This window comes from Diplotaxodon limnothrissa, linkage group LG7 (assembly GCF_057381915.1).
Source record: "Diplotaxodon limnothrissa isolate DT_005_m linkage group LG7, D_limnothrissa_male_GT1.1, whole genome shotgun sequence".
Lineage (NCBI taxonomy): Eukaryota > Metazoa > Chordata > Actinopteri > Cichliformes > Cichlidae > Diplotaxodon > Diplotaxodon limnothrissa.
The window spans coordinates 10,470,220-10,494,154 of record NC_140602.1 but is presented as its reverse complement, the minus strand read 5'-3'; the positions used below and the strand labels follow the sequence as shown (position 1 = coordinate 10,494,154).

General features: G+C 40.7%; 1 protein-coding gene across 1 annotated transcript in view; it reads left to right on the top strand.

The window, feature by feature from the left end:
- The first annotated feature begins 1,874 nt into the window (after positions 1 to 1,874).
- The window catches only part of pclob (piccolo presynaptic cytomatrix protein b), a 58,801-nt gene continuing 36,740 nt past the window's right edge, over positions 1,875 to 23,935 (top strand). The window contains exons 1-13 of the mRNA XM_085359023.1: positions 1,875 to 2,687; positions 8,641 to 9,492; positions 10,627 to 11,457; positions 11,615 to 11,960; positions 12,752 to 13,290; positions 13,459 to 14,436; positions 15,103 to 16,044; positions 16,351 to 17,193; positions 17,342 to 18,196; positions 18,311 to 18,679; positions 18,773 to 19,136; positions 19,188 to 19,534; positions 20,356 to 21,333. Coding sequence (XP_085215149.1) covers positions 1,875 to 2,687; positions 8,641 to 9,492; positions 10,627 to 11,457; positions 11,615 to 11,960; positions 12,752 to 13,290; positions 13,459 to 14,436; positions 15,103 to 16,044; positions 16,351 to 17,193; positions 17,342 to 18,196; positions 18,311 to 18,679; positions 18,773 to 19,136; positions 19,188 to 19,534; positions 20,356 to 21,333 — 9,057 coding nt within the window. The remainder of the gene's footprint in view (positions 2,688 to 8,640; positions 9,493 to 10,626; positions 11,458 to 11,614; positions 11,961 to 12,751; positions 13,291 to 13,458; positions 14,437 to 15,102; positions 16,045 to 16,350; positions 17,194 to 17,341; positions 18,197 to 18,310; positions 18,680 to 18,772; positions 19,137 to 19,187; positions 19,535 to 20,355; positions 21,334 to 23,935) is intronic.

The window sequence follows — 23,935 nt, the reverse complement described above, 5'->3', positions numbered from 1 at the left end:
AAATTTTCAGGTCTGATCACACGTGACTCCAGGGGAAATAAATCGCTTGTCCCCTTTAATTTCAATTTCCGTGCGTGATATATATTGTGATCACCTGTCAGATGTGGCGCATGCGCGCAAAAGTGGGAGGCGGAGTGGATGCTGATCGCTCTCTATCCGCTGCCCTGTGCTCTCTATCCCCCGGCGACCAGACAGACACGGATAGGGGATATCTCAGGAAGGTTGGGCAGGATGGGGAGACAGATCAGCTGTTGATGAAGGTACTGTTTCTCTTCGGTTTCTCTTGAATTCTGCGCTTCAGTGTTTGACATTGTGACCGTGGAGGGTGAAGGATGCTTGGTTGCATGCAGGATGGGAGGAGGTGAGCGGGGGGCGCAGAGTGGATAACAGATGGTATTTCGGGAAATCACAGGGATGACAGAGCTGTTACTGGGTTTCGTCACAGTTTTACGCTGGTTTACAATAATCTAGAACAGTATACTACACATTAAGTATAAAAAATATTCGTTAAGATACCTGGTCAAGGACACAAGAAAAAGGTGAGAATGTGTTTTCCATTTTTTCGCTCACCCGTGGGCTTGGGCTGTTATCACCTCGTACCCTCTGCGGACTAAGATGTTGTCCGGTTTAGAATGGTTGGTGGTTATGCATGATGCCTTTTCATATCGGTAAAGCGCCGTGGATACGTCAGATACACCGCGTATGAGTGAACCTGAGCTGCAAGTGAGCATTGCGTAGTAAACGCCGAACGCAGCTGTAATTGCCTATTTAGAAAGATAATTGGTCATCACAGACTTGTATTGTCCTTGATGTTGCTTTTGTCCAAGAAACTATCAGTATTTACTTCCCATGCATTATTTGCTGGGCCGCTACCCGGATGTGCCTGCAGTTTCTCCAGTGAAAGCGCTAGATTTCCTGTGTTTACTCGTCTGGCTGCTGTAAAACACGTCTTGCGTGACATTTTTCACTCCGTGACAATCGGTGCCATTCGGATAATGAAAATCGAATTCTGTCACCGTGAAAAAAAATGGTGTTCTGGACCCGCGAGTCCACCTTCAATAGTCATTTGAATAGGATTTGTAGTAGCCCGGTCAATTGAGAGCAACATCCCCCTCCTGTATTGCACATTAGGCTGTATCGTAGGCTTTAACTGGCTGACAAGGATCTCTCTGATTTGTATAGGCTGCAAGCAGCAGAGCGGTTCTGGTCCCGTCCATGGTACTGAAAGCAACAGTCGGTGTGGAGTAAATCAAAGAGAATCTTTAATGGCTTTAATGACAAATAATAATAGTTCTAACCAGAATGGAAATAAATATAATTTATCAAACACCGGTGTGTCTAATACACAGATTCTTACAGAATATTTATATGAAAATTTCTCTATTGAAAACCATGCAGTTAATAGGTTCAGATAAGGATACACTTGTCTAAATCGAGTTAAGTACATATTGTGTAATGCATTGATGGTCTTCAAAGTTGAGTTATTAGATTAAGCCAACTTTATGTTAATGTTGAGTGGATGGGTGAAACTACGTTATCCCTTCTTCTACATACTTGTGGTCCGCAAATGTTACTCTCTTTCATTATCCCTCCCTTGTTTCTGTCACCTCACACATCCTCTCTTTGTCTGTCATGTATGTAGGAAGTCTGACGTAGATGCTGAGCCAGAGGAGAGCCCAGGGAGCAGCAGCAGTAGCAGCAGCAGCAGCAGCAGGAGTGGGGCTGTAGATGCCCTCTCCACCGGTCCAGCCCCCCCTCAGGCATCTGTGGGAGAGCCGGGTCAAAGTGGAGACAGTTCCTGCTCTGACTCTGACAGTCCTGTAGATTCCAGCTCCTGCAAGGAGGAAGAGGGGGAGGACGAGGAAGACCCAACAATGTTCTCCTCCAAATTCCTTAGTGGGGCAAACCCCCTCAATGCCGTGTCCTCTGCTGTAAATAAGTTTGGTTTGTTTGGAGATGATGGTGAGGGGGATAAAAAATCACCTCCCCAGCAGGGGCAAAAGCAATCTGGAGAACAGAAGCCAACAGCAGGCTCTGGAAAAGACCATCAACAGCAACCGCATCCCCATAAACCAGGCCAATCTCCCCCTATGCAAAAGACCCAACAACCTCCCAAGCAAGGTTCACCACAGCTACATGGAAATGGACAAACTGGCCCCTCAAACAAACCTGCTGGGCAACAAACAACTTCAAAGACAGGGGCTCAACCTGAAGTCCAGCCTAAAGGAGAACCCCCCAAAAACCAACCTATACAGCAAAGTTCTCCTAAACCTGGAGCTCAACAACAGACAAGGATGCAGCAACAAAACCCCACTAAGACTGGTGCACAAGGGTCAACAAAGGTTGGGTCTGAGGTTGGAAAACAACAGCAGGCATCACCAAAAATTGGGCAGCAACAGCATGACTCGTCTAAGGCAGGACCAGAGCAGAAAGGCATCAGGGCCACATCCCAACAGCAGTCCTCTGATAAGCAAGGGAGTAAGGGACCTGGTCCAACTGGCATGACACAAGCAGGGTCTTCATCACCTGGAACAGCCAAAGCAAGATCAGGGTCAACAGCAGTAGCAAAGCTTTGCCCAGTGTGTAAAACAACACAACTTACAAAAGAACCAGCTAACCATAAAACCTGTACACAGTGTAAAATGGATGTGTGCAGCTTGTGTGGCTTCAGCCCTCCAGACTCTAATGTAAGTAGTGGTTTAATTTAGTCTTAATGTGATCTATTTTATGCTTTCTCGTAATTTTGCTTCAATGCAAATGTTCTTTTATTTGATACTACAAATTTCAAGCAGTTTTCTTTGGTTGGATACTTTTGCTATACACTACACTTACAGAATTAATACATATGTAATTAAAAATATTAATGCAGTGTAGTTTTAATTGATATCATGAGACAATGAGGGCAAATGGCCAGGAGTTGAATGGTTATTCATTTGCATCTATCAATGCATCTTAAAAGTTCAGAATATCATAAAAAATGCATTTTGTCATTTAATTAAAAAAGGTAATATTTAATGCACATTTAAATATTTCAAGCCTTTTTGTTTTCATTTTGACAATCACAGCCCTATTAGGCAGGTTTTCTTGTAATTTCTTTAAGTAGTCTTCAGCAATAGTTTTCCAGTCTTTCTGAAGGACGTTCAGCCTCTTCTTTGGATGTTGGTTGCCTTTTATTCCATTTTATCCCAAGATGATCACACACTGTTTCAGTAATGTTAAATGCTAGATTCTCAAGTGACCAATCTATGACTAACAGTCTTCCACTGTGTTTTTCTATCCAGGTATGCTTTAGGCAGTATATTTGAGATCATTTTCATGCTGAAAATGAAGCTGTTGCCAATCAGCCATTTTCGAGTTGGTATTGCTTGGTGGAAAATCTGATGGTAGATTTCTATGTGCCAGAGGCTGAAATGCAGCCCCAAAACATGACAGAGTGTCCAGCGTGTTCTACAGATACCTGTAGACACAGTACTCACTGTTGTACTTCTCTTCTGACATCCTTTGTATGTACTGATGATGATTTGAACTAAAATTTGGTTTTGCCACTGATTTTCTGGAGTAGTTTGGCATACTTCCTTGTTTTCCTTCCTTAAGATTAACTCATTTACAGCTACCCTTCTACTGAGACCATTTCAAGATTCACTGAATAGTACATGGATCAACTTAAGGACCAGTGTCAGGTGTTTTCTTGATTTTTTTCCTATTTCTCAAGAACATGACTGTCAGATACTACTCATATCTTATTGATGGTCTAAGGAGCTTGGAAAGAAAAGCGTCTCGAATTCTTTAAGTTGCTTGAAAACGTTTCACCTCTCATCTGAGAAGCTTCTTCAGTTCTAAGGTCAAATCAGAATCAGAATGGGTTTATTGCCAGATGTTGAGGTTTACAACATTAGGAAATTGCTGCGGTGCTTCAGTGCAGACAATAAGAATTAAAGTGCTATGTAGAAAGAAAGATATGTGCATGAGATATACATGAGATATATACATGAGAATAAGAATTATGAGTGCTACGTAGAAAGATATATACATGAGTGCAGGTGGTGATCAGTGCCAAACATATATACATGAGAATAAGAATTATGAGTGCTACGTAGAAAGATATATACATGAGTGCAGGTGGTGATCAGTGCCAGACATGAAATGATGCAGTGACACAGCGTAGGGTCATGTGTTAGTGGCGGGGACAGTCATGTGGTTATTGTTCATGTGTCCAACAGCAGAGGGGAAGAAACTGTTCTTGTGGCGAGAGGTTCTGGTGCGAATGGACCGGAGCCTCCTGCCTGAGGGGAGCAGGTCAAACAGACTGTGTCCAGGGTGAGAAGGGTCAGCTGAGATCCGGGCTGCACGCCGCAGTGTCCTGGAGGTGTACAGGTCCTGCAGAGATGGGAGTCTGCAGCCAATCACCTTCTCAGCAGAGCGCACAACACGCTGCAGTCTCTGTTTGATAATGATGGAGAGTCCCAGATTTAAGCCCTATGGGAGTCCCCCAAGAGGGACAATGGACCCCCTAATGATCCTCTACCTAATCACCAAGGTGTGAAAATGGGTGTAGGCCACAATCAGCCAACCATCTGTCTTCTCTGTCCAAAATGTGAACATTGGTGTCCTCGATGGAGTGACCTTTGTACTTTAGATGCAGAGTCTTGTCCCGTCGAGGTGGCTCTTCTATGTTGTGCCATGCGTTTATGAAGTGGCTGTTTGCTCTCTCCAATGTAGAGGTCTGAGCATTCCCTGCTCCACTGTACAGCAGTGTTCCTCGCTACACTGTACAGCAACAGTGCTGTACAGTGTAGCAAGGAACAGTCTACATTAAACAACGATGACCTGGATGACTGAGAACCTTCACAGACATCCTATTGATGGTTTTCTTTAGTCCTGACACATTTTCTTTTTTCTCCACTTGTCAAATTTCTGCAAAATTTTAAGTAAACTCTGTACAACATGTTAAGAAATGGAGAGTTTTCAGCTAGTAGCTCTTTGGGAATCTATTTCTATAACAATTTATAACTATAGCAATTTATAACTATAGCTAGTTATAAATAAAGTATCTAAAACTTGTATTAACTATTTTATGCCTTTGAAACTGTGTTATTTTTGGACTTTTCATTGATTTAATTTCAGAAGAAATTATATAATTTTGCGATGTGCTGCTGGTAACAAACGTGCCTAAATATATAATTTAAAATTGGTTCTTGGCTAACTTGTCTGTTATGTGTATGTATATGACACTAGTTCATTCATTGAGTTAGGTGCCTTTTTATGCTTGATTGAGTCATAGGCCAGTGTTAAGTGGCTTAACAAACAAGCAAAAGCATTCCATTCATAATTGCTAGGTACAAGGACTGTATTGAAAATGGGAAAATTTAGTCAATATCTAATATCCAAAGAAAATCCTTGAAAGACCTTCACAAAGCTTGAGGAACTCTTGCTCTACTACTTTAAAATTACAAGAAGGAAATAAAATAAAGAGAAATGAGGGCTTGCTCTAGAGTTTTGCACAGCACTTAACTTCAAGAACCACTACACACAAACAGCTTCAGGAAAGGGTCTACAACTATCTAATTTCTATTATCAATCATACCAAACAATCAATACTCAGAGACAATGTCAGAATCGTCTTATCTTGGCTAAGGAGAAAGATATTTCCATTTTCAGCAGGATTTAGCTCGTGCACACAGTGCCAAAACTACTAACAAATAATTCGCTGACTATCTTGTCACTGTCCTTGATTGGTCAGCCACCTCACCTGACCTGAACCTCATTAAAAATCTGTAGGGTATTGTCAAGAGGAAGATGAGAAACACCTGACCTGAGAATGTATACAAGATGAAGGTTGCTGTTAAAGCAACTTGATCTTCAAGAACACCTTAGCAAGCTGGTCTGCTGTATGTCACAACACAGCATATTAACAATAATAATAATAATAATAATAATACATTTTATTTGAGGGCACCTTTCAAAAACCCAAGATCACCTTACAAAAGAACAAAATTAATAAAAGAAGCAATAGTCATAAAATAAGTTAAAATTGCAAAGCAGAACTTGACAACAGATAAAATCAGCACTAAAGCGAATAAGCCAGTTTGAACAGATGTGTTTTGAGCTGTGACTTAAATGTGGGAAGAGAGTTTATATTTCTTATGGCTGGAGGAAGAGAGTTCCAGAGTCGAGGAGCAGAGCGACTGAAGGCTCTGTTCCCCATAGTGGTAAGACGTGCGGACGGAACAGTAAGATGAATAGCAGATGAGGATCGGAGAGGGCGGGAAACAGTGGTGATATGGAGCAGGTCACACAAATAGGAAGGAGCAGATTTATGGATACATTTGAACGTGAGAAGTAAGATTTTAAAGTTTATCCTGACTTCTATGGGCAACCAGTGAAGCTGCTGAAGAACTGGCCTAATATGAGCTCTTGAAGGAGTACGCGTTATGACCCGAGCTGTGGAATTTTGAAGAAGTTGGAGTTTATGAAGGGACCTTTTAGGGAGACCAAATAAGAGGGAATTGCAGTAATCAATGCGGGACGTAATAAGACTATGGACAAGGATGGCAGCAGCATGGGGAGTAAGGAAGGGGCGTAAGTGGAAATATGCAGACCAGGTTATGTAATTAATGTGGGACTGGAATGAAAGAGTATTATCAAGTATGACACCCAAACTCTTAACCTGAGGGGAGGAAAGGGTGGGAGAACTTTCAATGTCAATGGAAAAACTGTGGCATTTGGATAAGATAGAGGCTGTACCAACAAGTAAAACGTCTGTTTTATTACTGTTTAGTTTAAGAAAATTGGAGGAGAACCAGGATCTAATCTCGATAAGACAGTTTGAGAGGGAGGTAGGTGGGAGGGATGAATTGGGTTTAGAAGAAATATAGAGCTGGGTGTCATCGGCATAACAGTGAAAATTTATATGATATTTTCGGAATATATGACCAAGAGGGAGCATGTAAATAATGAATAAAAGAGGCCCTAATACTGAACCCTGGGGCACACCAGCAGAAACAGGATGGAGACTTGAAGAATGGAATTTAAATTGGATAAACTGAGTGCTGTCTGAGAGATAGGAGGTGAACCAGGCAAGGGCCGTATGACTAATGCCAATGGATGCTAGCCGGTTCAGGAGGATATTGTGAGAAATGGTATCAAACGCCGCACTAAGATCAAGAAGGATGAGGATGGATAGGAGACCAGAATCAGCTGCCATCAGAAGGTCATTGATAATCCTTAACAAAGCAGTTTCTGTGCTATGACTGGGGCGGAAACCAGATTGAAATTGTTCATAGAGATTATGTTTATTGAGGTGTAAGTGAACTGGGAGGTGACAATTTTTTCAAGAATTTTTGAAATAAAGGGTAGATTTGATATAGGGCAAAGATTATCAAAGTTATGGGGGTCTGCACCAGGCTTTTTGAGAGTTGGAATAAAAGAAGCCTTTTTCAGAGATGAAGGAACGATTCCAGTGTTAAGGGAGGAATGTATAATACTGGTTATGAGAGGAGCTAATGAGGGAAGACAGGCTTTAACTAACACAGTGGGAAGAGGGTCAAGGTGACAGGTGGATGATTTAGATTTTATAATAAGATTAGATACATCAGTTATGGAGGGAAGAGGAAAGCTTGAAAAAAGTGAGGGGAAACAGGAAGTCTACTTCAGAGTTGGAAGCTCCTGCAGAGTTAAGTTGACGGTGGATATCTGAGATTTTACGGGTGAACAAAGACATAAGAGAATTACAAAAGTCAGCAGAATACATATGGGAGGGTAATATGTCTGGAGGTTTTGTAATTTTACTGAACATTGAAAAGAGAGACCTTGAGCTACCTTCATTAGAACTGATTAAACCAGAGTAGTATGTGGATTTGGCTGAAGCAGTGCAGTCCTTATAGAACAAAACATAAACATTATACATTTCTTTATGTAGTCCATTTTGATCCAATAGTATGTTTTCAAGGAGCTCCAATCAAGTATTGAGTGTATAAATGAACATATTTTTCAGAGGTTTGATATTTTGTGTTGTAAATCCTTTTTTGATTGATATTCTTATAATCTGAGATAGAGATTTCAGATTTTCCTGAGATATAAGCTATAATCAAAATTGCTATCTTTTATCTAACAATTAAAGCAACAAAGACTTGAAATATTTCACTTAATGTGTTTTAGCACATTAGCACATACTTTGAACAAAGTATATTGTTCAAAGTACTTTGCAATGTCTTTTCACATTCACACACAAGGGGTTTTACAATTTTGGGTTCAATGTCTTACCAAAGGACACGGAACCCTTACCGTGCTAGTAGTGGGCAAGCTACTTGGTGACACCAAAGTTCTTACAAGATGAAATATTGTACTATCGCAAGTATTGTACATTTTATGTCATGTATTTGAAAACTGCTGTTAGATTGTGTTTAATTAGTATTGAATTAACACGGGTTTAGCACTGGTAGAGCTAAATCAATCTGGTACCATTATTGAATCACTAGTTTTTACATTTTTTTTATTTTCAAAAGTTTCAAAACTCAGTTGTGATGTCCCTTGAATAATTTGGGGAAATGTACTTTTTTTCTTCTTTCACCTTATTACATTATGTGCATCTATCTGCACATATCTTTTAATAAATTTATTTGTCTTTGTTTTTTTGTACAGGCACACGAGTGGCTTTGTCTTACTTGCCAAATACAGAGAGCTCAAGGATCTTCTGAACTGCCAGGACCTCCCATGAAAAACCCCACACCTAACAAAATGTCTGGTCCCCAAAAACAGACACCATCAGCTGCTGAGCCTGTCAAAAAGGAAATATCAGCACCAGGTTCACCGCAGAAAATCCAGTCTAAATCAACAAAAGTGCCAGAAAAGGCAGAAGCTGCTAAAGGACCGGAGGCTCAAAAAAAAGGCAGTCCAGCACCTGTTCAGAAAATGACACCTGAGGCCCAGAGAGCATCAGGATCTCCTAAGCCACACCAAACTAATCAGACTGAACGCAAGCAAAGCAGTGCCACCTCAGCACCCCAGCAGCAGTCAGGAGGTTTATTTGGCTTTGGAGGTACTAAAACTGAAACTGCAAAGACAGAAGATTCAGTGACTGGAAAGATGTTTGGCTTTGGTTCGTCTATTTTTAGTTCTGCATCTAATTTGATAGCTTCTGCTGTTCAAGATGAGGCTAAAACAACTCCACCGGTTTCTCCTAAAATGCAATCTTCCAAGGAGACCAAACCGCCTTCTATCCAAAAGTCAGAACAAGACAAGAAACAAGAACAACCTCAACAAGCAAAGGTTCATCCAGCTGGACAGGCAAAAGCAGAAAAATCCCTGCCAGTCACTCCAAAGACAGCAACAACTTCCCACACTGCTCCGACTACAAGCAAATCCACTTGTCCTCTCTGTAAAATAGTGCTTAACATGGGCTCGAAGGATCCTCCCAACTACAACACATGCACTGAATGCAAAACCGTTGTCTGCAATCAATGTGGTTTTAACCCCATGCCAAACGTTAATGAGGTAAGAGGTGCAGTTTACTGAAGTAACTTAGGAAAATTAAAATAAAATGTATATCTTTTTAATTTTGGAGTTTTAAAGGGTCAGTACATTTGTTTGCTGTAATATTTTACAGATTTCTCAGAAGTGTCTTTTACTTGGACTTCTGAGGCATGCTTAAGAATTAAGCTTGTTGAAGCTGTTAAGATCCTTTTTTATGTTATTTCATAGATTGGAGAGCTATTATCAAAGAACCATTACATGTTAGATGATATACAAAATTTTGTTACATTTGAGCGTTTTTCACAAAGTTTTATGAACACAGAAGTTACCCGAGAAAGCTATTTTGTTTTTGTTTGTTTTTGTTTTCATGTGCAGTCCTGTTGAACGTCTGATACTTTGACTAAGAGTCACACTGAGAATGCTATTTGTCAGATCCTTTAATCATGCTGAGCAGGGGAAGGCTCACACTCCTGCAAACAGCTGTCTTTTCCATTAGACCTAGATCTCTTTTCAAGTAAAAGGGAGTGGCATTTTATTTCTTTCAATAATTTTACCACTCTTATATGGTTATATAACAGAAACAAGAAATAAAAATGCTCAGTAATGCTTGAACAGTGTTGTTGCTTTTTCACATTCATACTGTGCAAGTTCCTGTTCTTGGATTTTGGACAAAGACATTTACTTTTAAAGGTGTTTTCAAAATACATCACTGCTCAAAGTAAAGCCTTTGAGGGTAAATGACAAAGTACCTACTGTGTTGTGATACTGCCTTAAACTAAAATAATACTATCATTATTGCTCTCAGTTTTTTAATTTGTAAGTTAAACAAATAGTTATTGGCGATTAATCCTTCTTTAAGCTTTTGTTTTGCTGCACTATTTTTAGTTGGAAAACCAAATTTATTTGGATACAGTTAAAATACATTACATTGTCTCATGTAGATATTTGGTGCTACAAATAGCACCATAAAGTACTATCCCAATCTTAAGCTGATTTTTGGACCACCACAGTTCTTGCTTACTGTAGTTATAACATTTTTTGTGCATTTGTATTTCTATGGTTCTTTTCTCTTTTTGTGGTTTTTTTTTCCATAAGACTGTTTTTGTGTTTTTAGGATTAATACATTTATAATGTATTTTATGCTGTTCTTTTAAGGGGAAGGAGTGGCTATGTCTAAACTGCCAGGTGAAACGGGCTGCTGGAGGAATTGAACCTCAAATTGATACATCTTTGGGAAAATCTTTCAAAAAGACTACTCCCACACAGCCTACACCACAGAAGACTAATGCACCAGGCTCTCCCCAGAGAAAAGTACCAACATCAGCACCACAGCCAGCAAAGACTAAAGAACCAGACAGTCAAAAGGCAGTCAGCCCAGCTCCTGGTCAGACAGCATCTCAGGAGAACAAGAAGACACAACCGCAGCAGACGAATCAAACTGTAGGAAAGCAGGAAAGCACCACTAAAGCTGCACAGCAAGAGTCCGGAGGCCTCTTTGGTTTTGGTGGTGCTAAAACTCAGCCTGATGCTACAAAGCCTGCAGATTCAGTGACAGGGAAAATGTTTGGTTTTGGTTCCTCCATTTTCAACTCTGCATCTACTTTGATTACCACAGCTGTTCAAGATGAACCTAAAAGTACACCACCTGTTTCTCCCAAGATGTCTGCTGCAAAGGATTCTAAACCCCCCACTTCGAAATCTCCTCTTCCAGTCAAGAAGCTGGAAGAGGCCAAAAAAACAGAGGAACTACAGAAAGCCAAGGGCTCACCACCAGTACAGCCAAAAACAGACAAGCCATCATCAGAGCAACCAAAGAAAGCATCAGCTCCACCAGTTGTTTCCAAGGCAGGCCAGTCTACCTGCTCTCTCTGTAAACTGGAACTTAATGTGGGCTCTAAAGATCCTCCCAACTATAATACTTGTACTGAGTGCAAAAACACTGTCTGCAACCAGTGTGGATTTAATCCTATGCCAAATGTTAAGGAGGTAAGTTAAGAAGAATTGTGTCGAATATAACAATTTATTTGAACAATAACTGTGACATTATGTCTTTTTTATTGTTGTCACTTTAAAATGTCTTAACATTAAAATGTATTCCGCAGCACGACTGATTGAATTTTTAAATATTGTTGCTCCATTGTAGGTGAAGGAGTGGCTATGTCTCAACTGTCAGATGCAGAGAGCACTGGGAGCATCAGAACCTCCAGGAACTCCCATGATGAAAATACAGGCTTCACCGAGTAAAGTCACTGCACAAGACAGTGCCCTAAAGAAGGAAACTCCCCCAGTGGATAAACTTCAAAAGAAAGAGAATGTGACATCTGCTGAATCTAAATTAAAGGAGCCCTCTCCATCAAGCTCACCTCAGCGGAAAGTGCAAAAGCCAGGAGAACAGCTGGCAAAGACTGAAGATGTGAAAGGATCTGAAAGTCATAGGCAGGCCAGTCCAGCTTCTGGTCAGAAAAATGCACAGCAAAGCTTGAAGACAGGTCCTCAGAAGCCAACAGATCAGATAAATCAACCAGGATCTAAAAGGGGTAGTACAGCATCGACACAAGGGGAATCTGGATCGTTCTTTGGCTTTGGCAGTTCTACAACTCAACCTGATTCTGCAAAGACCCCTGAATCACTAGGTGGAAAAATGTTTGGCTTTGGTAGCTCCATCTTCAGTTCTGCATCGACTTTAATAAACTCAGCTGTCCAAGATGAATCCAAAAAGACACCACCAGTGTCTCCTAAGATGTCTTCTGCACGTGACTCCAAGTCTCCCACTGTCAAGAAACTGGTACAGGAGAAAACATCAGAGCAAACACAAAAAGACAAAGGTTCACCATCAGTACAGACAAAAGCAGGCAAACCTCCTGAAGAGGCATCCAAGACAGCACCTGCATTGCCTGTCGTTTCTAAGACAGGCCAGTCAACTTGTCCTATCTGTAAACTGGAACTCAATATGGGTTCTAAAGACCCTCCCAACTACAACACCTGTACTGAGTGCAAAAACACTGTCTGCAACCAATGTGGATTTGATCCTATGCCAAATGTTAAGGAGGTAAGAAAATACTTGAACAATCACCTATACATATTACATATATAAATGTTTGTCAATGAACTTATTACAGTCTTTTAATAGTAAAATATTCTATTGCATTAAAACTACCCTGACTATATTTTAATTAATTTTTCCTTGCTTTAATATAGGGGAAGGTGTGGTTATGTCTCAACTGTCAGATGAAAAAACCAGCAGAGCAACCAGAAAAGCCACCGCAGAGCCAAAAGACAGGACCTCAAAAACCACCTGAACAGAGAAATCCAACTGAAATCAAAAAGAGTAGTATTACATCCACTACACAAGAGGAGTCTGGAGCTGTCTTTGGATTTGGCCGTTCCACACCTCCCTCAGATTCTACAAAGCTTGGTGAATCACGGGGTGGAAAAATGTTTGGCTTTGGTACCTCCATCTTCAGTTCGGCTTCGACTTTAATAAACTCAGCTGTCCAAGATGAATCCAAAAAGACACCACCAGTTTCTCCTAAGCTTCCTGTCTCAAAGGCGAGTGAATCACCATTTGTTCAGAAGCAGGAGCAGGAGAAGAAGGCTGTGCAAGTTCAAGAAGCCAAGACCTCTCCCCTGATACAAGCCAAAGTAGAGAAAGAGCCAGCTTCACCAGCTCTTCCAAAGGCAGGCCAATCTACCTGTCCACTCTGTAAGATGAAACTCAACTTTGGCTCAAAGGAACCGCCAAACTACAGCAAATGCACTGAATGCAAGAACACTGTGTGTAACCAGTGTGGATTCAATCCAATGCCAAATGTGTCAGAGGTAGGAGAAGCAATAATTACTCATTTTACTTTAATAAAACTTCAATAAAATGCACGGCATAAATTACATATATAGACCTGTAATTGAATTGTTATTACAACATTAATTTAGATGTTAATATTATTTTAAATGTTTCATATTTTAATAAAATATACTTTGTTTTTGCAGGTTGGTTATGCAGAATGGTTATGTCTGAACTGTCAGATGCAGAGAGCTCTTAGTGCAGCTGAACCCACAGGGCCTCCTGTGAAACACCTCCATGGAGATAAAAAAATTTCTCCATCTGCTGTACATCATAAAGCAATAGTTACTGATCAAGTGGAAACTAAAAAGGAAATAAAATCAGATGCAGCTCCTAAGATGGAGACTCCAGGGGCTTGCATACTTCAAAAGAAGGACACAGCCACACTAGGCTCTCCTCAGAAGACACGGTCCACAGCAGTAGCACCTTCATCTAAGGAGGCTAAAGGACCCGAAAGTGAAGGACATCCTAGCCCAACTCCTGGTGAGAAAAAGCCTCTTGATATTTCAGTTGCATCAGGCCCTGAGAAACCAACTGACCAGGGAAGTCAACCGGGATTAAAACAGAGTAAGGTCACCACAGTCACACAAGAGGAGTCTGGAAACCCACTAGGTTTGGGTGGTAAAATCGTAACTGATACTTCAAAAACAACAGAATCCATCAGTGGAAAGATGTTTGGCTTTGGATCTTCCATTTTCAGCTCAGCATCCACTTTGATATCATCTGCAGTTCAAGACGAATCACGGACCACACCACCAAGCTCTCGAAAAATGTCTGCGCCAGCACAAGTCTCGCCGAAGATGTCTGCTGCAACCAAGAGTTCTCCAAAAAGTACACCAACAGTTTCTCCCAAGATGTCACCGGCAAGGGAGCCTAAAACTCTTCCTCAGAAGCCAGAACAAAAGAAGAAACCAGAAGAATCCCACCAAAGCAAAGATGATAAAGCTCTACCACAAGTAGCAAAAGTGTCTCATATGGCTCCTAATGCAGGCCAGACAACCTGTCCACTGTGTAAGGCTGAGCTTAACATAGGCTCCAAGGACCCACCTAACTATAACACCTGCACTGAGTGCAAGAACATTGTCTGCAACCAATGTGGATTTAATCCCATGCCAGTAGGAGAGGTAAGTACATGAATACAAGATTTAAAAAATATTGTCTGTTTTCCACATTGCCTGTAGTGTCAAAACAATCAAATACCACCATGCTGGCAGCAGTTATAGTCTCAGGCATGTTTTTGTGGTCATCTGTGTCCATGTCTGTGCATCTCAGACTTGAAAACATCTCAAACACACCATGTGATTTTTTAAAATTTTTTTTAGCCAAACACTGTAGTGTACTCAGAATTTAGTTATCAAAAGTCAATGCCACTGTGAGCTGAAAATATGCCTTTTGTCATAATTAATAAATCAGATGATAATTCTTATAAAATTTAATATAAATGGCTAATAGGATTAAAAGATATAGTGATGATGTCTTATAAAGAGAAGTTAAAACATTTTTCAAGCCATTATCCAATGCTCTATCTCAAGAGCAGAGGTAATATAATAATCCTATTTCACTTTGGGCCAGATACTGTGTAGGTGACTTTAATCTTTGGTACCGGCCTTTTGAATTCAATCATTAAAAGTTGCTTTTTAAAGTAATTTATTTGTAGATGTATCATCTGTGGTATTAAACTATATTTAAGTAGAGATTTGATGAATTTGTTTTGATGCATAATGTATACATTTGATGATATAATCTGTAGTTACAAAGCATCACTTAACCAAGTGTCTATTATATTTTAGGTAAAAGAGTGGCTGTGTCTTAATTGTCAGATGAAAAGAGCAGTAGGAGCTTCTGAGCTTACTGGACCTCCATCACTAAAGTCACAAATGTCACCCAATAAAGTTTCTTTACCTGCTACAGTCCAGTCCAAGGAATCTTCCAAACTGACTACTCCTCAAACAAAGGACAGTCCAGACACAGCTGTACAAAAGCAAACCTCAGAAGCAGTCTCCCCACAAAGAAAACAATCAACAGCATCTGTGAAACAGGCTAGCCCAGCACCTGAACGTAAAACATCGGAAGAAAAAGCGAAAACAGCTCCTGAAAAAGTCCCAGATCAGGCAACCCAACCTGGTCGTAAGCAAACTAATGCCAAAGCAGCAACACAGCAAGAGTCAGGAGGCTTCTTTGGCTTTGCTGGTCCTAAGCCTCAACCTGAAGCTGCAAAGTCTGCAGAGTCAGTGAGTGGAAAAATGTTAGGCTTTAGTTCTTCAATCTTCAGTTCTGCATCTACTTTGATAACCTCAGCAGTTCGGGACCAGCCAAAAACTACTCCACCAGTTTCACCTAAGATGTCTCCTGCAAGGGAAACCAAATCTTCCACTGTAAAGAAACCAGAACAGGAGACGAAATCTGATCAACCAGAGCAGATAAAGGGTCCACCATCAATCCAGTCAAAAGCAGAAGAGATGAAGCCCCCTGCTTCCCAGAAGCTGGAGCAGCAGAAGTTAACTGAGCCATCCCTGCAGACCAAAACACCAGCATCAAGACAGGTGCCATTAGAATCTCCAAAGGCAGCAGCTTCCCAAGCAGCTGTCAAACCAGATCAGTCTACCTGCCCACTCTGTAAGGTCAAACTTAACACTGGTTCCAAGGATCTGCCCAACTACAATACCTGCACTGAATGCAAAAACACTGTGTGCAACCAGTGTGGATTTAACCCTATGCCAGACGGAACTGGGGTAAGACTAAGAAGAAAACAAAACATGTTATTATTGACACTTTGTATTTAACTAATATCAGCAGACTTATACTTTTGAAATGTCTCTTGTTGACCTAGATTTCAGGATTTCAAGGAATATTCATCCAGGATTTAGGAATATTAAATAATGAAAAAATACTACGTATTACTAGATGTATTACAGCATTGGAAAAGTAAACTAAAATAAAAATAACTAGTTTAATAAACAATCAGTATTTGTAAATAGATCACCTAACAGTATGTGTGTGTGTATATAACTTTTAATTTTATTTAATTTTTCTTTCAGGCAAAGGAGTGGTTATGTCTTACCTGCCAGATGCAGCGGGCTCTAGGAGTAACAGAGCCTCCATCAGTAATTTCAGTGAATGCTCAGACACCTGCAAAACCCCAAAAGAAAGATGTCACCAGCCCAGCTGAACCTGAAAAGAAGGTGTATTCAGCACAGCAGTCACCTCAGAGGAAACTATCCGTAACGGCACAGCCTGCTACATCTGAGACTAAAGTCAAGCCAGAGGTTCACAAACAGGCCACCCCGGTTTCTTCTCAGAAAATACAACAGAAGCCCCAGAAAACATCAGCTCCTAACAAATCACCAGACCAAATCAGGCAGCCTGAACGTAAGCTGAGTACTGCCACTCCACCACCACGAAAAGAATCGGGAGGCTTCCTTGGATTTGGCAGTGGTAAATCTCAACCTGATGCTGAAAAGCAGGCAGAGTCTGTGACGGGGAAAATGTTTGGCTTTGGTTCTTCTATTTTCAGTTCTGCATCCACTTTGATTACCTCAGCTGTTCAGGACCAGCCTAAGACTCCACCAGTTTCTCCCAAGTTATCCCCTGCAAAAGAGATCAAATCCCCTGCTACCCAGGAGAAAACCAAGGCTGAACAACCCCAGCTGATCCAGACACCACCATTAGTCTCAGCCAAAGTTGACAAGGCTCCATCAGAACCTCCAAAAACAGGTGAAGCCTCCCAAACCACCGTCAAACAAGGCCCGTCCACCTGTCCACTTTGTAAGGCTGGGCTCAACATAGGGTCTAAGGATCTGCCTAACTACAATGTCTGTACTGAATGCAAGAAAACTGTCTGTAACCAGTGTGGATTTAACCCAACACCAAATGAAACGGAGGTAAATAAACCAAAAATGTAGTTATTAAAATGTATGTTATGTATAATATATACGTTATGTTTTCTTAACTGTGGCGATTTATGCTTTTATTTTAAAAATGTAGTTGTTAAAGACACACTTACTCAAAATAATATGCTTTTCCTTGTAGATGAAGGAGTGGTTGTGTCTGACTTGCCAGATGCAACGAGCCCTCACAGCAGCTGAATCAGTACAGCCTCCACTGATGAAACCTCAGGCATCACCCAGCAAAGCATCCGCACCTGCCGCTGAGCAAAAAGATGTCTCTGAGACTAAAACGAAAGATATTATTCCCACACAGAAAACAGACGTATTAGAGAAAAAGCAGAAAGAAAGTCCAAAACCAGAGGCACCAGCAGAGAAAATGGATATCGTACATCGAACTCCAGATATCGTTCCACCTGCAAAAGACACCACAGCTACTGTTTCAGCTGAAGCAAAAGAGGAGAAAGTTAGTTCACTGCCTGCCAAGGATGTTCAAGCCATCACTGCACCTCCAAGCGAAGAAAGACAACTGCCTTCCCAAGGTGCACCTGTTATCACTAATGCTGAAACTTCAGCTATGAAGAAAAGTGATCTCACACCAAGTTTTCCTCTGCCTAAAGAAGATTCAGAAAAGGAAAACAATAAAGTTGAAACACTTCAGAAAACAGCTGAACAGCTGATTATATCCTCTGATCAAATACAGGAAAAACAACCCCTAAGCAAAGAATCACACCAAGTTGTTGCTCAGAAACCACAACTGGAAAAGAAGCAACCTCAGCCAGTCAAGGCTCCTCTATCAGAGCAGACAACAGTGGATAAAACACCAATAGAGTCTGAAAAACCAGAAGCTGCTCCCAAAGGGGCTCACTCTACTTGTCCACTCTGTAAAGCAGAACTCAACATGGACTCCAAAAATGTTCCAAACTACAACACCTGCACTGACTGCAAGACCACTGTGTGCAACAAGTGTGGATTTAGTCCTATGCCAAATGTAACAGAGGTAATTAAATGTTTTATCAGTGTAGAATGCCTATTTAGACATAGTTCTAGTATTGGTTTGAATTTGCTTGTGTGAGAGAGAGATTGACAGAGCTCATGTGTGTTTTTCATACAGGTAAAGGAATGGCTATGTCTCAACTGTCAGATGCAGAGAGCACTTGGAGCCTCTGAACCTCCAGGCCTACCAATGATAAAACCACAACCTTCACCAAGCAAAGAGGTCCCTGCCAGCACACAGAAGACAGACATCTTGACAGCTTCTAAGAAAGATGTTTCTAAGCCAGATGTACCCAAAGGTGACCTTGTTAGCATTCCTGCAGCCAAAGAAACTGTCTCCCCTGTCAATATTGACCTAACTAAGGAGGTTGCTCCAAAAGTTGCTTCATTGCCTGACAAAATGATTTCATCCACTATCATAAAGACGGATGTTTCGCAAAAGCCTTCTGCAGAGACTCCCAAGGGACAGCCAGACACACCCCAGCAACAAACTCCAAAAATTCAGCCTGCCGCTCCCCCTGATTCAAAGACAGAAAAGGCACCCCCTCAACAGGCTCCAAAAGCTGCATCTTCTTTAGCTAAGTCTGCTCTTCCATCAGACCAAGAAGCAAGAAAGGCACCCCTTCAACAGCCTCCAAAAGCTGCGACCCCTCCAGCTAAATCTGCTCCATCACCTGTTCAGCCTGCAAAACAGGAATCAGGAGGCTTTTTTGGTTTTGGCAGTCCTAAAACACAGCCTGCTGCTGCAAAATCCGCTGAGTCAGTGACAGGAAAGATGTTTGGCTTTGGGTCATCGTTCTTAAGCTCTGCATCCAATTTAATAACATCAGCTGTTCAAGATGAGCCTAAAACTACACCACCAACGCCACGTAAAATGTCCACCACAGCCAGTGTCACTCCTAAAACTACACCACCAACGCCACGTAAAATGTCCACCACAGCCAGTGTCACTCCTAAAACTACACCACCAGCACCACGTAAAATGTCCACCACAGCCAGTGTCACTCCTAAAACTACACCACCAGCCTCTCCTAAAACATTACCTGCAAAGGACACCAAACCACCGCCTGTCCAGAAAACAGAGGAGAAGAAACCAGAGAAACCACAGCAGGATAAGACTCCTTCAACAGTTCAAGCCAAAGTGGACAAAGTTCCATCAGAGCCCCCTAAGGTGCCAGTAGACACCCAAGGTGCTTCAAAAGCAGATCAGTCTGTCTGCCCACTCTGTAAGGTGAAACTTACAGTGGGCCCCACAGATCCTCCTAACTACAACACTTGCACAGAATGCAAGACAACTGTCTGCAATCAGTGTGGCTTTAATCCAGTACCAGATGATTTAAAGGTATGCAACTTTCTGTTTATTGTTGCCCTTTTTGTAGTTTTCATATTTTTGTCACTCAATTATTGTGGGTCCTACTAAATCAAGTATTACTTGATTTACAAAACAATCCAGCCATAACAGCTTTATGAATATTTAACTGATGTTAATCTGAATTTAATCTAAATCTAAAGACTTAATCTAAATTATTTGTAATAAATTGCCTGAATTGGCTTAATTTTTGCCATTTATCTCCAGTAAAATGCACAAATTATAGGAAGAATTTGAATACCAAATTTGAGAAATAATTTGTTAAAATATAGATGTTTTATTTTTCAAGAGACATCGAAAACATGTTGCATACCCCAATTTGAGACTGTAACTTTTGAAACTTACATTTGGAGAAGAATTATCAGATTGAGTTGATAAAAGCTACGCTACTCTGAGTCAAAAATATAAAAAATAAAAGTAACAAAGCTGGGCATTATAGAAAAGCTTTTAAAACAATACAGGAGCTCTCACAGTTCCTATTGTTTGAAAAAAAAGTTCGCCTCTGATTTTTTTTTATAATTATGCCTTATTAAAATTGCATTAAAAGAAAATAAAAACTACATTACACTGGTAAAACAGTTTGAGAAATTAAACACATTTTATTTTTCAATGATCATGATTTGTTTGTATGAATGAATCCCCTTTGAATATATGCACGTTACATTAGTAACCTTGATATCATTGGATATTCTTTGTGCTTTAAAATCATTGCACCTTCATCTGATTTCAGAACACTGTTATTGTTTTTTTATTTATTGGACAGTGATTTATGCTTTCCATTACACTTGTTCCAGGTAAAGGAATGGCTTTGTTTAAACTGCCAGATGCAGAGAGCCCTTGGAGTATCTGAAGCCATTGAACCTACTGTGGTGAAACCCCAGCCCATGCCAAGCAAGGTTTCTACACCTCCTCGCTCTGAACAGAAGGACACACCGACATTAGTCCAGAAGGAGAAAGCTGCAGAGTATGCAGATGTCCAAAAAGAGGCTACTCAAATAGTTCAACCCAGAAAAGAAATTCTCAAAGGTGAGGCTCCAGTGCCAACTGCAGTCCAAAGGATGGACAAAGCACAGCAAGATTCTAAGGAAAAGGCACAAGGACATGCTCAGGATGTGGCCAGCCAGCCAAAGCTTGTGGAAAAACCCCCACAAGGACAGATTTCACAACCTACAAAGCCAGAAGTAAAGTCAGGTTTCGCAAAACAAGAAGCTGGCAAACTACCACAACAGCCATCAAAGCCATTGACCCAATCTCCCAAGCCTGCCCCACCACCAGCTCAACCAGCGAAACAGGAGTCTGGTGGTTTCTTTGGCTTTGGTGCCCCTAAACCTACTGTTCCAAAGCCTGCTGAGTCAGTGACTGGGAAGATGTTTGGTTTTGGTTCATCAATTTTAAGTTCTGCATCTACATTGATAACCTCGGCAGTTCAGGATGAACCTAAAGTTACACCACCTACTCCACGGAAGATGTCCACTACAACAAGTGTCAGCCCTAAACCTACACCTCCGGTTTCTCCTAAGATGCCCCCAGTAAAGGATAGTAAACCACCGGCAACACAGACACCTGATCCACTTCAACAGGCCGAGGCTACACCATTAGCACAGGACAAAGTGCTTCAGGTTGCTCCTAAAGAAAGTCTGTCTACCTGTCTGCTCTGTAAGGTCAAACTCAATGTGGGAACGAAGGAGCCACCCAATTACAACACCTGTACTGAATGCAAGAACATTGTCTGCAATCTTTGTGGATTTAACCCCATGCCTCATACAGCAGTGGTAAGTACAAAAATACTCTTGAATACACATATTAATGTTTCAGTTACAATTTACAGAAAAAAGGGAGTTTTTTTCATCAGCTGATATGCCTTGTGTTCAACTGGCAGGAGTGATCCTTATCATGATCATGTCTTTTTGCATTAATGTGACAAAAGCACCTTATTTTAATATTCAGTGTTTCCATTGGGGAGCCAAACATGAGTAAGAGCACCACAGAGTGATAGTGAAGTGGCCATGTTGCTCCATTTGCACACTTTTCAACATAATTTATTTCAGTGGCTTCTTATTTTATATAAAACAAATTGTTCCAGTACAAAAGTTTTGGTCAGGCACATTGTTGGCTTTCATGTAAAAGTTGCATAAAATCTAATATAAGAACACTCACGTTTTGGCAATGCACCTGAGACATGTTAATGAGCATGTTAATGACTTTACAAGTGTTTGGTAGTCCTAATGCTGCTATTTATCAGTACAGTAAGTTTGTATCCTTACTACACTTTCTGTTTATGTGGTGTTTCTTGTGCTATTAAATATTGGTTTGGAGTGTTCAGGCTGCACCAACATATTTTAGCACATTTTTACTCTGAGGAATATTCCTTTCTGTTGCAAAGGGTGGAAAAACATAGACTGACTGTCATAAAGCTTTTTATTCCTTCTGAAAATAGAGCACACCCGAGGCAGCATTTTGCTCTGTTGTTTGATTTTCTTGACAAAGAAAATAAAATACAAGTGGAGTAGAATATTAGATGAAGGTGCCACAGCAGCTAGAATCTGATGAGAACTTCAATTTATATGTATTTTCAGACTTTGATTTTGAAGAGCTGTCTGTGTCCATTCAGTTTATTATGTCTTAGTGTTTGGAATAATTACAATGTAAAACAAATCATACCAAAACTACACTCTCTCTAACTGCTGTGGTTCTCTCTCCACGGAAGATGCCAGGGTTATTACATCACTGCTCATGAGGAGAGTGCTTCAGCTGGCCAGGAGCACTGAAAATGTATTAAAGTGATTGACGGTTGCGCAACCGCATTAGCGAGATGGGATCTACTGCCATAGGAGACCCGGGTCAAGGGAATCTCCATCCCCCATAAGAGATTTGAGATGGCAAAGCCCTGTGATATGCCAATAAGTAGAGTTGAAACAGATTAAGTCCAGCAAAACAGTGCAGTACATTAGAAGAGCAGACATTTCTTATCAGGCCATCTGCTCTCACACGCAGCAGTGGCTCCATGTAATTCAACAATTTCCTCTTCGTTTTGGTGACATGAATATACACGTGTACCTGCTTTGTGACTTACCCACGCACATACAACGTGTAGCTGAATGAAATGTGCAGTGCTGTCTACTCTTTCTTTGTGAAATTCTAGACTTTACTATAATTAAGTGAACAAATACCACAACGCTTTTTTAAATCTCCTGAGATGTGGATTTAAGAGTTGATGCTGTAATTTGTTCTGGCACACTCAGACCTGAATCTTTTTTTCTTTCATTTTCCCAGTGACAGATAACCTAGAATGACATGTGCCATTTATGCAATTGACACTTGTCACTTTTTTCGTTGACACAACAAAATGGTAATAACCTGGAGCTTGAATTTGGATTGTGTTCTGGGGGCTGGGGGGATGTGAGTCAGAGTTTGCTGCTTTGGGTGTACAATGCACATGTTTTTTCTAAATATGTGATGAAAACAGAAAAAGCTTCAGTATGACTGGATAGCACGATAGGATGCCATATTTGCTGCTGTCCTATGACCTGCTTTGTCCAAAATGGGTGTGTTCACCAGTTTACTATCTGGGTTTTTTTAGCACCCTTTTAAAATATCAAAAAGTAATGTTTGAAAGAAGAGGAGGTAAAGTGAGTGCCATCAGCAAGTCTATTCATTTTTTTCCGTTTGCCTGTTCTGCTTCAGCTGATGCCATCAAAAGCCTGGGAGTGACTGTTGTCTGACAAGTAGGGCACACGTGTGTTGTGCTTTGCTAGCTAAAGCTTAGAGTGTGACAGCTGTGACAGTATGAATGATGATTCCTCTATTTTCTGTGTTACCACTGGTTTAAAATAGAATATTTGTTCAGCTTTACCAGTACAAAAGCCCCACATTATTACTGTCCATTTAAATTGGTTTACTATGAGACCCAGTAGTTGCCTCAAGGTAAGACAGTACTGTCAAGGTACAGAGGAGTACCTTGACATTGCTATGTTAAGTTGCTACATTTCAGCTAATAGGAAGAAAAAAATTAATCGTTCTAGAAAGAGCTGTGTGATATATAGCTAATTTTGCATGATTTCACAATTTTATGGTGTTAAAAAGTAATCAGTCAGCAGGCTAATTAATGTTTTTTAAATTATTATTTTTTGCGGGGTAGTTCAATATTATGGTAAATGGTCTGATTCTCATATAGCACTTTTCTACTCTCCCAAAGTACTCAACGCACTATATACAACATGCCTCATTCACCCATTCACACAAGCACTTCTAAACTAAACTCAAGTGCAAACTAATCTACACACACACTACATTCACACTCCGATGAACGCATCAGAGGGCAACTTGGTTCTTGCCCAAGAATATTTGACATGCAGACTAGGGAAGCCAAGGATC